Below are 16,904 nucleotides of genomic sequence, written 5' to 3' on the forward strand. Positions count from 1 at the left end.
ATTAATGACCTTCTTCGATTGACAGGAAATCCTATCCATAGTTTTGCTGATGATAGCACATTGTATTCCACTTTCCAGTTTGAGAAATCTCACCCTGCTCAATCAGCTTCAACTTCTCAAATATCTGCTACCAACTCCTTAAATGCCGATCTTCAGGTAATTCTCCAGTGGGGCAAAGACAACTTAGTTGACTTCAATCCTTCTAAAACTCAGTCTTGTCTTATATTTTGCAAAAAAGGATTCTTCTTCTCCTATGCTTATCTTTGGTGACACTACTGTTTCTAGGCAAGATGATATGTCTCTTTTAGGGCTTATCCTGACTTCTAATCTCTCTTGGCAAGGGAGATTAGAAGTCATTGGAAATTTGCTTTCAGCCAACAGGTGGTTGATTGTTGAAACAGGTTTCGATCTCTTGTTGTGGAAGTGGATGGGGTTAATATATTCAAGGAAGAACTAGACAAATTCTTGGAGGGTACGGATGGGTGAATGGTTTTTTTTTTTTTTTTTGGTTGATGCTATATATAGCTTGCTTTCTTACATACTTTTTTCTATTGCTGCTACTACTATCTTCACCACCATGCCACTGCTGAACTTGACTGTTTCTTCCTTCATTAGTAGTGATGAATCATGGGTGTATGGCTATAACTCAGAAATAAAAGACTAGCCCTCTCAGTCAAAGGCTGTATCTTCTCCAAAGCGAACCAATCTTGATCAAATGTGGATATCCTACTTATTGTATTTTTTGATTCACAAGACATTATTCATTAAAATTTATCAAGAATAATTAAAAATGAATGAAGAATATTTCAAAACAGTTTTGTGAAAAATGTACGATGGTGTTCAAAGAAAACAGCTGGAAAAGTGGGCTTCACGGAATTTATGCTTACATCTGAACACTCCTGCACACTTGGTACTTTCCATTCAACAATTTCTTGCAAAGCACTCCATCATTTGGTTCCCCATAAACAATACTCACCAGATTTGGCTCTCTCTGATTTCTGGCCCCTCCCCCAAGCTTAAAGTTCCCTTTAAATGTTTTGCACAGAAACTATTAGCAGTTCCAACAGAAATCTACCAGGAATGCTTCCAAAAGTTGTAAAATTAAGTGTTTGGTGTCAAGGAGACTACTTCAAAGGATATCTAACTAAATACCTAGTAAGCTTCATCTTTTTCCAGAATTTAGTTTAGTCCCCAAATTTTCTGATCACCCCTAATATTTCCCATATTGTTTTTAATATGGCTGCATATGAATATTTCTTTTTTTCCTTTTTTATGTTCAACAACACCATATGCATTGTAAAAATAAAACACCCTGTTCATAATAAGAATAGTTATTTCATAAAAAAAATTAACAGCAATATTAATACCATTCTTAGAGACAGCATAAATCATTCCTTATGAAACTCCTCATCTACAGATATTACATAGAATGAAGGAAGTATTTCCTTTAATGATTTGCCATGTCATAAATCATATAATTGAGAGATTTATACACTGAATGATCACTGAATTATGACCATATACTTAATACTTCATAGGTCCTCCTTTTGCTCTCAGTACAGCAGCTATCCGATATGGCATTGATTCAAAAAGATGCCAGAAGCGTTCGGGAGGAATGGCCAACCAAGCTGTGTGTAATGTGGCTAGCAATGCAGGTATGGATGTGATTAGTGTATCTAGACACCTGAGATGCCTTGCCATAGTGTCCCGCAGGTGCTCTATGGGATACATATCGGGGGGGTTCAGAGGCCAATCGATATGCTGGAATCAGAACAATATCTAGCCATGCCAGATATTGTTCCGGGTTGGCCCATGTTGTATTGGGTAGTCAACTCTTCAACACTGCTGCACCAGTTCAAGTCATAGACCTGGCGTTCACCTCTGACATCAACCTTTCGCTGACCTTTGCAGTTTTGCTGTTAGGTCGCTGTTTGGCCATTTTGACGGCAGTCCTGGTACACTTTAACAACGGCAGCTCTCGAACATCCCACCAGTTCGGCTGTTTGGGAAATCGAAACACCACAATCTATCCTTTATCAAAGTCAGATAAATCCTTCCTTTTACCCATCACATTTGGAATTTTAATACCTACTGAACCACTGACACCTTATCTATGCTATGTAGGTCGACTCACTGTGCACCCTCGTACCTCACGTGGTCAACAGGTCGCATTCAGTTTTCACAGGGGTGGTCATAATTCAGTGATCACTCAGTGTATATTACATGAAAAATCAATGATTTATCATGGCCATGCAATTGCATAAGAACTGTAGATTGTCATGTAAACATTAGCAAGACGGTGCCACATGTTATCATAAATAAAGCTGTCAATCATTCCAAATATATTCAAATGGATGCTTACAATAATCAACAAATACTTGAGAACAATTCTCTTACATTTTCTTATGTCAATGGTTGCTTCTGGGCCAAAATAATAACAGCTCTGGAAGACACCGTGAAGAACAAAATCATTACTTTTATAAACATTTGTCACAGAGCCACTTTAAGCAAACAGCTTTCATTGCTATCAATACAAATTTGAAGGATTCTGAGAGGGAGACTATCTTGGAGGATTCAGAGAAAACTTTTTTTCATGAACGAGCCAAAAAATATTGGGTAGATATATATACAACATGCCACCTATGAAGGGATAACTCAGGTAGGAAAACTGTAATGAACAGATCATTAATAATCATGTGATTTACCTTCTCTATTCCTTCTATAAAGGCACGTGTGGCAAGTATCCCAGGACCATCCACTGTCTTTCCATCATCATCAGGACCCCAGGAAGCACTGTAGATATCAATATGCTGTGGATTAAGACTAAGAGACTGTGCTTCCACTGCATCAGTTACATCCCCATCCAACATTCTGACTCCTAAAACACAAGAAGATTTTTTAATAACTTTTCTTAGGAATTATTTTGCCATCAAAATATATTTTAAACATTAAAATTATAAGATTCTTGGATATTATATTGAAAGAAAATCTTTAAAGAAAGAAACAAATGTTAGAAAATGTTGCCATGATTCAAATTACAATGGGTATGGAAGCAGCAATATAACTCATAACTCATCAGTGTGGAAATCCATAGCATGAGTATCTGCATCATGGCATGGAAGGGTATGCCCCATGTTAAAATGAAGTTGAGGTTAGGGTTTAATGCTGGGGAAAGGCCCACCCAATATTAAAATGCAAGTAGTTTTGAATAGTTCTTTTTTTTTTTTTTTTTTTTTAATTTCTGGTTTTCAATGTTATGAAAAATTTAAAAATAAAATGTCATATTCAGAGTTTATGGTAGTTAAGCATTTTGGATAAATTAGAAACCTGTAAAAATGGAAATTTTTACTATTTCTAAGGTAAATGTACATGTCATTTTCCCATTCTTCCAACCACTTAACCAAAACAACAAATTTAAAATAAAAATGTACAGCATGTACATATATCCTTCTCTAACAAAAATCAAAAGGAAATCAAATTAAATATTTTGCTAGTAGCAGAGTTTAAATTTCAATGCTAAAAGAAATCCACAACGTTATGTCAATTCCATGCCTGCAAGTGGTCCTTATCACTGCAAGAAGAGGAAATTGCTGATGCAAACAATCCACTGCACTGCAGGAAGCATAGCAAGTCTGGGCATAACAAGTTTCACAAGAAGACTTTGGGGAATCTGCAAAGCTCTAGAGGAGTTTTTTTCAGTGTGACTCACTCTACTAAGTAGAAGGAATCTATTTTGTACAGATGAATACACTTGAACGAAGGTCTTTGCCAGTATAACTGAGGAGACCTACAGGGTCCAAAGGAAATGATAGTTATGGGAGAAGACAGGGGTAATATAGACATGCATTTATTTTATAATAGGAGTTACAGTAACCCTTGCGCACACATCAAGAATTCTTGTTTGTGGCAACAAAAACTGATATTGGCAAAACGTGATGTCTCACACAAACAGGAAGCTACTGCTATGGAAACAAACTTAGATCACTTCAAGGGAGTTTATCAGTGTATTAAAATACACAAGAACATGTTGTTGTTGTTATTTTGGTTTTTAGGAGCATTAGCAACTAAGGCCATATTGCTCTGGGCATATGCGGTGGTCATTTCCTGACCTTTCCGCATCCTCCGTATTTGGTGGTCACGGGCTCAAACCCCAGTTTAATCAAGAAGCGTGTGGTAAGCACTGCTACTCCTGCCCACCTGGCTACGGAGGCGCCACACACAAGAACATGTAAGTATGCCTACAGTAATGACAGGAGAGCTGATAAAATGAGGGAATCTGAGCTCCTGGTTAGGACAACTAATGATAATATAATATAAGTAATGGAAACACAATGTCACCCCAGAAATAAAGAGTTTCACTGGCATGTATCATATATTTAGGCAAGATAGAAAGGGTGGGGTGGTTATGCTTCTTATCAAAAGGGCATGAGCATAAAAAGACTCCTAGATTCAGAACTTATGCATGCCAGCACATAACCTGTGGTGGAAGCAGAGTTAAATGAGAGTTGAAGTAATTGACAGACCAGATGATTCTGAAGAACATAATGAGATCCTCTAGATGCAGATGGAATGGGCAAGAAAGGATGAATGTCTTATTATGTGTGGTTTTAATTTGCCCCTTATTGATTGGAGCAAGTTGGAGGGAAACTCATATAGGCAAAATGTCTAAATAAACTAGAAAACTACTATTTTAATCAGAACATTAGAGACAATAATAGAAGAAAATGCCAGACCTGATCATCACCCATGAACCACATGACTTAGTGCTGAGACTAAAGGAACCATTAACAGGAAGTTATCAAGCAGCTCTAAGTTGAAACGTGAAGAAAGATGCTACATGGCCTCTATCAACCATGCAGTTATCACAGGGAGAGTGAATACATCAGAATTACAGAATATATTTGAAGCAATAGTCAGAGAAGCCACGAACACACATATACCATTAGAAACAATATATGGCATGAAGAATATGCCGATATCATCATCATGAACTTAACTGGCTTAAGTCTTTTAGGACCTGTTCCACTATAGCTCTTGGAGGTGGTCTTGATCTTGCCACTGTTATCTAGGTTTGGGTCTGAGAGTTGGCCATTAGAATATTTCATGCAAACTTCTGAGTTTTTATATAGGCTTTATATCATCCAGAGTTGGGTTGAGGTAATTTCTTCATGTAAAATCTGCCAAAATTTTTCCTGGTTTACAATTTTTATGCTTTTTCACAAACAATGAACAGCAAAAATGTTGGTAGGTTAAATTTTCTTCTTTTCTCCAAAATTTGTTGTAATGAGAAAATGGCATCTATTGTACTTCTTCCTTTCTGAACCCACATTGTTCTTCTTCTAAAAATTGCTCACAATATTTATCAAGTTTATTCTTTAGTATATTAGAATACAGCTTTGATGTAGTTTATAGGAGTGTTATCCCTCTATAGTTATTAGGGGTTATTTCTGGAGCTTTTTTGGTGTAAATTGATTACTATTCCTGTTGCCCAATCTTTGGGTATCTGTTGCTTATGCCATATGATGTTAAATAATTCTAATAGTGCATTTTTTAGTAAAGTGCCACCATATTTAAATAGTTCTACGTTCAAGCTGTTTATGCCTGGGGTTTTTCTGTTTTTTGATTTTTGGAATATTAAATCTAGTTCTTACATTGTTATATTATCTTCATTTTCAGATACCACAGATTCATCTTCCCATTCCCTAGTTCCAGGGCTATACCATAGTTGGTTTTTATTTGATCATTTGTATCTAGTTGTAATTCCTTAAAAATTAGCATTAGCATTAGCATTAGTAGAGGCATTTGATGCAAGAAAGCAAGCTTATGCAGCATCAGCCAAAAAAAAAAAAAAAAAAAAAAAAAAAAGTAACATAAATAAATAAAAATAACCACTTCCACTTCACCCCTCTGTTCGTTCGAAATACCTGTCCAGCTGAGCCTTAAACTTATTTAGGCTATCAACTTCCACGACAAGGGATGGAAGTCTGTTCCACCCACCAACCTAAAGGCAAATTTCCGCACATCTATCCTACATCTGTCTTTCCTCAATTTGAATTTATGCCCTCTCAGGTGATTTTTCTGAGCTAGAGGAAGAATCCCATCAGCATTGAGCATGCTCAAACCATTCAAGGCTTTGTACACCTCTATCAGATCACCCCGCTGGTGCCTAGTTTCCAGACACTGTAATTTGCAAAACTTAAGCCTTTCTTCGTAAGAGAACCCCTTTGTCCCATTCACCAATCTAGTTGCCCTTCTCTGTACTCGTTCCAGCAGCTCTACATCCTTTAGAAGAATTACAACTAGATACAATATATAACTAGATAACTATATACAATATATAACTAGATACAACTAGATGAGAATAGGAGTGTGTTATAGGCCAAATGACTGTGACGAGTATACGAAACAGCTACACAGAGAAACAGAGTGAACCAGTAAATCAGAATGTCTTATAATGGGGGATTTTAACTTTCCAGATATTAACTGGAACTTGTGGGTTGGTCACCCACACACTAGCAAGACTTTTGCGCATTTATTGGATGACTGTTTCTACAGCAGCATGTTAGAGAGGCAACAAAAGACAGCAATATTCTTGATCCGGTTATCAGCAGCGATTCTTCATTCATTCAGTGTCTGCAGATTAAAGAACCATTAGGTGCAGTGATCACAGTTGTTAAAATATAAGATAGATTATCATACCTTTTGGGGGAAATTTCAGAATTACTTAAAGATGGGGCACCTCCGTAGCCAGGTGGGCAGGAGCAGCAGTACGTAGCACACGCTTCTTGATTAGACCGGGGTTCGAGCCCATGACCACCAAATACGGAGGATACGGAAAGGTCAGGGAATGGCCACCGCATATCCCCAGAGCAATATGGCCTTAGTTGCTAATGCTCCTAAAAACCAAATAACAAACAAACAAACAAAACTTAAAGATGTAACCACCATAAAGGGAAGGATTTTTGCTTTTGTAAAGGAGACTAAAGTGGTCTCAGGCAATTTTTAAATTCTGTACAGTAAAACCATGTTACCAACAACAAATTGTAAATGGGAAGCGTTCAGGGAAATAATCATAGAAGCTACTAGGCTTTTCATATCAAGTAAGGAATACTGTTCGAGACTTAAACCTAAACAGACTTCAGATAATCTAATGAGACGTGTGGCAGAGAAGAAAAATGCACAGGATGTGTATAAATGATCAGGTGATACTTAAGCCTATGGTATATATAAACTAGGCTGCAATCAAGTCACAAAGGAGGTTAGGCAATCCAATACAGATTATGAGAAATCTTTGGTGAATGATGCAAAGAAAAACAGAAAAGACTTTCTTAACTTATTAATAAACATTAGAAAATATGAATCATATTGGTCCATCTGATATCAATGGTTTAACTGTTGATGAATCTGATCAGGTTGCAGAAAGACTGAATAGGTATTTTTCATCTACATTCACATAAGAGGAATTCTTTAGGGAAGGTGGATGATAGAAGTTTATCAAAGTGTAAACAGTGAGCTGAATTATTTTGTAATAGATGAGATGAACGTGGAAGAGAAATTGAACTTAAACATAAAAAAAAAAAAAAAACATATGGAGTGGATGGGATCTATCCAATCATATTAAAGGAGGCAACAAAGGAGGTAAGCAGATCCTTTGGCATAATTATGCGAACATCTTTGGATTCAGGGACAGTTCCTGTGGACTGGAGAGGTGCTAATGTATTCCCAATTCACAAATGGGGATCAAAGGGTGACATAAGTAATTACAGACCTGTTAGCTTGACTTCCATTCCAGGGAAGATAATGAAGTCACTGGTTAAAGAAGTAATGCAGGACCATCTAGATAGCAGTGCAGTTATACTTCAGTCACAGCATGGGTTTGTTAAGAGGAGATCTTGTCTGACCAATTTGAATGGATACTATGATGCAGTGACAAAGGAACTGGATGCAAAAAATAATTTTGTCATCATATACTTGGATTTCAGGAAAGCTTTTCATACTCTTGCATATAAAAGACTGCTATACAAACTGGAGCAATGTGGCATTAAGGGAAATGCTGCTGCTGTGGATGAAGGAATGGTTGAGTGGGAGAAGACAGAGAGTGGTTATCAATGGACATTGCTCTTCATGGATTAATGTTGTTAGTGGAGTTCCATAAGGTTCAGTGCCGGGCCCATTGTTATTTTCAGTATTGTACACACGTGAATTGCAGCATCAGTGTCCATTTATGCTTCTGATATTATTTTAGTTTGGATAGTTATACTTAACTTTAAAGAATGATTTGCCCACCAGTGAGTTCCTCTTTTCCTGCTCACGCCTGATGTGGTATCATCTTCATGATATGATAAACAGGTACAGGAATACCTCACATAGCATAGTTAATTCATGCCAAAAATATACCACGCTGATAGAGGTATTATTAGTATGTATTTTAATGTAATGCGTTCCGACAATTTGATTATATGGGTCGAGTTGCAAAAATATATAGGTGTTTATTTACTATAAATTGATGCACATGAAGTTCTTGCAAAAAAAAGAAACTAAAATAATAAAAATTAAAAATACTAGTAAGTACGGTACAAATGATTTTTATTGCAGTATATACATACCAAAAGAATATAAGTGAAGTATGTACTGTATTTTTATTTTGAAAAATAACTGATCAGCTTAGTTTGCACAGTTTTTTCTTCTTTTTATCTACATACATCTCTTTATAACATCGAATGTCATTTTGCAATGCCTGCCTTACTTTCACACCTCGTTCGATGTTTGGATCTAGAAGAACACTTGGCGCCATTACATTTCTTATTTCCACTCATATTTGCATATAAAGGTGTAACGTTTTTAAAAAATAATCTTTAATAAAAAATACACAGCAAAAAATATTTGTACAGCTTATGCACAGTCAACTGCTCAGAATCTAGAGCGTTTACTAATGTATGAATGCTAGCAGAGTCCGTATATGATGGGAGTTGTGACAACAGTCAAGAACAAAAGTTGTTCCTGACTGTTGCCTAATTTCAGGTCTTTACAGTTCCCATCCAAGTGATGTAAAGACCCGAAATTAGGCATGTCACAGAAACAGAATAACTTGCAACAATCTGTCTGCCTAGCCTGCCACAATGAGAAGGAACCAACCATTAGAAGTCATGTGTGCAAAATAACCTTTTGTGCCCATTAAGTTAAAACAGATTCCAAACAATGTCGGAGAAGGTTTACACGCGACAAATGCCTTGGAGATGACTCTGAAATATCTGATCTCCCTCTCTCCCACACTGAAACTAGCCCTACTGACCAAATAGTAGTAGTAGTGGCATGTGATGCAAGAAAGCAAATGTATGAGCTTATGCAGTGTCAACCAAAAAAAAAAAAAAAAAAATCACACCATTCCCTCCAAATGCCTGTCCAGTTCCTCCTTAAATTTATTCAACCTATCAACTTCCACAACCACAGATGGAAGTTTGTTCCAGAAATTAACCACTCGCTGGCTAAAAGCAAATTTCCGCACATCTATTCTACATCTGTCTTTTCTTAATTTGAATTTATGCCCTCTTAGGTTTGTAATCTGAACAAGTGGAAGGATCCCATCAGAATTCAGCGTGCTGAACCCATTCCAAATCAATTGCTCACATCTGGTGAGTATGGGCTTGGCACACCCAGGGTCCTGAGCTGGATATCATCATTCTTCTCTTTCTTGGTGATTCCTTTCTACTTCTCTCTCTCTCAGGGTAACTCAGGAATTTTTTTGGCTGGTGCAGCATAAGCCTCAGGCTTCCTTGCACATATGCCTAATAATATTCTTAGTTATATACTGGTTTGCCTGAGCCTTCACTCATGACCATTGCATGTGATGAAATAGTGGGCAACAGAACATCACCTGATGGCATTGCCAATCATGTTATATGCATTGACAATCGGCCCAATTTTCCATCAGAAATTAATGTTCAAAATTGTGCTTTGAACGTTAACGTTTTCTCCACCTCAAACCAGTCACTAGTCACAACAGGTACTTTCCAAGAAGAGGATGATTCTCCAAGAATTAATGCTGAAACTACAGTATCAACCCCTCCTCTTCAGCCTGACAGTACAGACTTCTTGATCCTTCTAATTTACCAGTTGAGGTCCCAAACTGAGGATCTTAAGGATGAGGTCTACGCAGTGGGGAACAAAAAATAAGCAAATTACCCATATGCTCTCTGACCTCTGTTCTTTGTTGACCCAAAATTACAAGCTGACAGCTCAACCACTAATAATACCTAAACGGACAAAAACTACTCATCCTGTCAAACCTCTAAGCCCTATAAAGCCTGGCTCCCACCCTCAAATCTGCTCAAGTCAATTAGTAGATAGATGTGCAGACACTCTGAATGAGCACATTAGCAGGGCCCAGTCTATGCACTTAGCAGGAAGACATGCTCGACCCTCAGTGGCTGGTGACTAACAACAACTGCACTCTCTCTTGAAGAATCCCAACATAGAACCCACTGGGAAATAACAAAGACTCCCCACAAGCCCAAGGACTAAACATTAATTCAACTAATGTCCATCATGATCTGCCCATCTCATATGCCAGTATGCTTACCAACAGCCCTTCTAACAATATCTACATCCCATTTGGAGATATACAAAATGCACTCATTACCACAGCCAACCCTGCCTCAAATTCCTTAGGATATCTATAGGCTAGAAATATTGATTGCCCACCCTATCATGCTGTTATTCCTAACCAGACCTTATCCTGCCAAGTAACAGCCTCCAAACCTCGTCTGACACTGGCCAAGAAATATAACATCTCCATAGTTTCCTTCAAAGCCAAGATTTTTGCCTCCAGATTTAGACCTAAAATATCTCCTGCATGCATTATAAGAATGTTTATTAAGGAACATAATCTCTCAGTTCAGATTAAATAGCTTAAAAAGTCAATAAACAAGCTGTTTTCTTCCTTATAATGAGTTCGCCTGCTGTCTACCAAAAGGTTGTAGATCCTGCCTTCTGGTTCAAAGAACATATATCGGATCCTTTTCTGAGGAAAAGAGACCATCCCCATTCACAACCTCAACTAATCTACCCTCCTCGTCAACAATCAATGCTTCAAGGAAACAAGCATAATGCCTCAATTCCAGATATTTTCTCAAATGTGTGCAGCATAATTCACAACTATACCAGTGGAGACCCACATCAACATAATCATCAAACTGATACCATCAGTCTGCAATCACCAGTGATAAACAGTTCAGGAATTCTCATACCAACATGGATCATAGAGTAAAAAATATGTGGAGGTCCTAAAGTCTCGAAACTTTATTAGACAGTTGGACAGACAACTTGAGTAGTCAAGACCTGCTAAATTAACAGGTCTTGACTACTCAAGTTGTCTGTCCAACATGGGTCATGAATTGACAAACTCGAAAGCCTGCATTGAATAAAAATACTAGAGGTACTTGCCTTAAAAAGATCCCTATAAATTACACAATCAGAGTCTTGTACAAGAATGTTAGAAGTCTTCACAACAAACTGAATACCACTGACCAAATACACTGGTGATATTGACATCCTCTGTGTCACTGAAACCTGGCTTCATAAAGACCAAGAATTTTTATATCCTGTGCTACAGCAGGCTATAAATCTACCTTTACTTCTATGGTTGGGCAGAAAGGAGGCAGTGTTGCAATTTTCTTTAAAAGCCCATAGGCCTCACATGTTCATCAAGTTTCTAGCCAAACACCAGCTTATTTGCTCTTGCTATTACTCTCATAGAGTCCTCATAGACATAACTGTTATGTATATATACCCTCAGCATCTTTATATGAAGCCATCTCTGAAATATCAATCTGGATCATCAACCAGCTTCATCCTTCAGCCTTGCACTTTGTCTGTGGAGACATTAATCTTCCTACCAAGCTAGTTAACCTTCAGCAAATGCTCCTGTCAAACCTATCTTTTACTAGGTTACAATGATCAACGATCTCCCGACCAGAAGTGACAGCCAACTAGATCTTATCCTTGCCTTCTTTCCTTGCACACCTATCTACCTTCCAGAGACTTATTTAAATTTGGATCACAAGCCAGTTTTTGTTCTTTTACACATACTTGCTCCAAACTTCATTTTTTTTATATTCAACTATTACCAGAGCGATAGTTAGTCCCAGGTTTTTGAGTATTGCTTGCTAAATGTGTTGAGGCTGCCTCTGCCATCCTGTGGTCAGTCTTAGAAAAATGTGATCTTGAAATTGCAGCAAATGTGCTTACTAGTTGGCTTAAGATGATTGTGACCTTGGCAGCATCAAAGAGGATTTCCATCATGCCTTGGTCCAGAGCATAGTGGACTCCCCATCTCAATAATATTTTGCCAATATTATTGAGGATACCTCAAAGGTTCAGGGAAACTACTAGTTTGGGGAAGGGGGGAAGGGTAATATAGATACACGTTTATCTGATAATATTGGTCAAATTAATGCTTGCACATACCTCAAGAGTTCTTGTTTGTTACCGCAACAGAACATATTAGCAAGATGTTCTGAGGGCAGAAATGTTTCAAATGAGCGGGCAGCTAATACCAGGGAAGCAAGCTTAAATAACTTTAAAGGGTGTGTCAGGGCAGTTAACTATACAAGAACACTAAGTCTTAATTGTTTGTACAGTAATGTCAGAAGTGTCATCAATAAAATGAGTGAATTCGAACTGCTCGTTATGGAAACGTGGAGCCACCCGGAGATAGGGGATGATGAGTTTCAGTATGGTATGTATAATGTATTTAGGAAGGATAGGGAAGATAGAAGGGTGGTGGACTCATGCTTCTTATCAAAAGCAGCCTGAGCACGATGAAAGCTTTCCAGGATTCAGACATTTCGCATGCTAGTATAGAATCTGTATGGTGTGAGACTTGGAAGCAAAGGTATAACAAGAGTGGGAGTAATCTACAGGTCAGGTGATTGTGAAGATTATGATGAGAGCCTCTACATGCAAATGGAATGGGCAAATAAGCATGAATCTTATTATGAGCGATTTTAAATTTGCCTCTAATTGATTGGAGAAAATGGGAAGGAAACTCCAAATGGGGGACAAAATTTTTAAATCAACTAGATAATTGCTATTTGCAACAACATGTCAGGGAAAGTACTAGGGAAAAGAATACTCTAGACCCCCATCATCACACACGAACCAGATGACATAATAGGGCTGACGGCACAGGAACCAGTAGCAGGAAGTGATCACGAAGTTCTACAGTGGACGATGAAGAGAGAGAGGTAGCAGTAGTTAAAGGAAAAGGAATGGGTTATGATTTCAGGAAAGGAAATTATGATGGCTTAAGATGCTACATAGCCTCTATTAACTGGGTAGATATCTCACAGAAAGCGAATACAATTGAATTATGGTATACCTTTAAAACATTAATCACAGAAGCCTTGAATGCTTATACACCATTCAAAAATGCTCCACGAGGAGGTTTCCAAGTTGGACAAATAATGAAGCTACCAGATTACATGAGCAAAAAAAGACAGCATGGAAAAGTTACAAAGCAATAAAAAGTACTAAAGCCTATAACAGCTACAAAATGATCTGTAATAGTGCCACTGAAAAGGTTAGGCTGGCAAAGGCAGATTATGAGAAATCACTGGTAAAGAGAGCAAAAGAAGGGGGATAAGGAATTATTCACATATATAAATGCAAAGAACAGAAGGACAAATCAGATCGGATCCTTATGTAATGGATGTGGGATAGTTTTAGATACCCCCACTGAAGTTGCAGATTAACTCAACAGTTACTTTGCATCAATATTTACAGAAGAAAAACCCTTTATATCAATGAGATATTATGGAAGTGAAGTTGAAAAATATCTAATTAATGATATTGAAATTTCACATGATTATTTAATGAAAAAACTTTTGTGCCTAAAGGCCAGTTAAGGCTCCTGGGGTTGATAGCATATACTCTATAATCTTAAGGGGGGTAGCTTGATTGATTTGATTTGATTTGATTTGGTAGTTGTTGGCGCATCGGCTTCTGCGGCCATATTGCACCTCCCAAGGTTTTTGCAGTACTTTGATAAAGGGGGGGTAGCAAGTAAGCACATTGAACAATTAAGGCAAATTATGAGAGCATCACTGGACTTGGGAGTGATTCTATTGAATTGGAAAAGTGCCAATGTATTGGAGAAATTACCAGCCAGTTAGTCTATCTTCAGTAGTAGGGAAAATCATGGAGACAATGATCAAGGGTGGAATTCAGGTTCATTTGGATAGAAATGGAATTCTGAAGGATACTCAGCATTGTTTTGTAAAGGGAAAATCATGTTTAACTAATCTGGTTAGCTATTTTGACAGGGTCACTCAAGACCTGGACTTTGGGAAGAACAATTTAGACATTGTTTATTTGGATTTCAGCAAAGCATTTGATTCAGTGCCATATGAGCGGTTACTTTATAAGCTGGAACAGGTTGGAATCACAGGGAAAATCCTGAGATGTATAGCTGGATGGCTTCAGGGCAGAGGGTTGTGATAAATGGTTATTCTTCAGATTGAGCTGACATAAGAAGTGGGTTTCCCAAGTATCAGTATTAGGAATACTACTATTGTTTTTGATTTTCATAAATGACATCGATGAAGGGATAAAGGGCATGATGTCTAAATTTGCAGATGATGTACAGATTGGTAGAGTAGTTAACGATCACTGCCAAGTAAGGCTTCTTCAGAGTGACCTAGATAGATTTCAGCAATTGTCAGAAAAATGACAGCTATGCTTTAATTCAGCAAAGTGTAAGGTATTGCACCTGGGGAACAGTAACCCCAAAATAAATTATACACTTGGCAGAGTTGAACTAAAGCCAGCAGTAGAGGAAAGGGACTTGGGGGTTATGATACAGTCAGACATGAAGTTCTCTGATCATTGTAGACTGGTTGCAAGGAAGACCCATGGTTTCCTATCGATGATTTATCGAACAATTGCGAGTAGAGATAGGGACATCTTAATCCCATCATATAAGGCTATTGTTAGACCACACTTGGAATACTGTTTCAAGTATGGAGACCACATCTAAAGAAAGACACTGAGCTTCTTAAATGGGTCCAAAGACGGGTAACTCGCCTGGTGAGATCGGAAGAAGGGCGTCCATATGAGGAAAGACTTTGAATCTGTGGGCTGCAGAGCTTGGAAACTAGGCACCTTAGAGGAAACTTGATTGAAGTGTTTAAAGCTATGCAAGAAAGCTTATGCAGTGTATGGGCTTATGCAGCATCAGCCAAAAAAAAAAAAAAAAAAAAAAAAGAAATCACACCATTCCCTCCAAATGCCTGTCCAGTTCCTCCTTAAATTTATTCAACCTATCAACTTCCACAACGACAGATGAAAGTTTGTTCCGCCAATTAACCACCTGCTGGCTAAAGGCAAATTTCCACACATCTATTCTGCCCTGGTAGCCTGTCCTTTCTTAATTTGAATTTATGCCCCCTTAGGTTCGTAATCTGAACAAGTGGAAGGATCCCATCAGAATTCAGCATGCTAAACCCATTCAAGGCCTTATACACCTCAATCAGATCACCGTGCAGGTGCCTAGTGTCCAGCCACTGCAATTTGCAGAACTTAAGCCTTTCTTGGTAAGAGGATCCCTTCATTCCCCTCACCAATCTTGTTGCCCTTCTCTGTACACACTCAAGCAAATCTACATCCTTCCTAAAATGAGGCCTCCAGACATGTACGCAGTACTCAAGGCGTGGCCTGACCATTGCCTTATACAGAGGGACAATCACCTCCTTTTCCCTGCTAGCAAAATTCCTATATATCATTGACAAAACCCCATGACCTGCACTGGCAGCCTGTCTGCATTGCTCAGAAAACTTCATATCATGCTTAATGTCTAAGTTTGCAGATGATACAAAGGTTGGCAGGGTAGTTAATGACAGTAATGAAGGTATGTTCCTGCTGCAACAAGATCTAGAAAAAATAGGCAGATGGGCTGAGAAATGTCAATTGAAGCTTAACACTGACAAACACAAAATATTGCATATAGGTAGCAGTAATCCAAGAATAATGTATCAACTGTGGTATACTAAACTCAGCGTAGTGAAAAAGGACCTGGGTAATTGTGCAGTCTAATATGAAGTTCTCTGAGCAGTGCAGACAAGCTGCCAAGCCAGATCATGGGGTTTTGTCAATAATATACAGGAAGTCTGTTAGTGGGGGATAAGGAGGTGATAAGGAGGGCTTATTCCATCGTATAATCCAATGGTCGGGCCATCTCGAGTACTGCATATTAGGTCTGGAGGTATCATTTTAGGAAGGATGTAGAGATGCTGGAGAGGGTACAGAGAAGGGCAACAAGACTGGTGAGGGGAACACATGGGGTGCACTTAGCAAGAAAGGCTTCAATTATTCAAATTGCAGCATCTGGAGACTAGGCACCTGCAAGGTTGTTTGTTTGTTTGATATTTGGATTTTAGGAGCATTAGCAACTAAGGCCATATTGCTCCGGGATATGCGGTGGTCATTCCCTGACCTTTCCGCATCCTCCGTATTTGGTGGTGATGGGCTCGAACCCTGGTCTAATCAAGAAGCGGCGTGTGCTACGCACTGCTGCTCCTTCCCATCTGGCTACGGAGGTGGCCTCCACCTGCAAGGTGATCTGACTGAGGTGTTTAAGGTTTGGAATGGCTTGAGCAAACTCAGTGCAAATGGGATTCTTCCTCTTGCTCAGAGTATGCACTTGAAGGGAAATAAATTAAAATTGAGGAAGTATGGTTGCAGAATAGATATGTGGCAGTTTTCCTTCTGCCAATGAGTGGTTGATTGCTGTCACAAGCTTCCATTCATCGTTGTGGAAGTGGACAGTTTGAATAAATTCATGGAAGAACTAAACAAGCTATTGGAGGGGATGGATAGGTTAAACGGGATTTTTTTTTCTCTTCTTTTTT

The 16,904-nt window shown here is 38.4% G+C and overlaps 1 protein-coding gene across 1 annotated transcript in view; it reads right to left on the reverse strand.

Moving 5' to 3' along the window:
* LOC150089224 (furin-like protease 1, isoforms 1/1-X/2) overlaps window positions 1–16,904 on the reverse strand; it is a 553,478-nt gene that overhangs the window by 165,051 nt on the left and 371,523 nt on the right. The window contains exon 7 of the mRNA XM_090388436.1: window positions 2,706–2,878. Coding sequence (XP_090244562.1) covers window positions 2,706–2,878 — 173 coding nt within the window. The remainder of the gene's footprint in view (window positions 1–2,705; window positions 2,879–16,904) is intronic.

The sequence above is a fragment of the Mastigoproctus giganteus genome, chromosome 2, assembly GCF_048544385.1.
Source record: "Mastigoproctus giganteus isolate SK-2022 chromosome 2, ASM4854438v1, whole genome shotgun sequence".
Taxonomy (NCBI): domain Eukaryota; kingdom Metazoa; phylum Arthropoda; class Arachnida; order Uropygi; family Thelyphonidae; genus Mastigoproctus; species Mastigoproctus giganteus.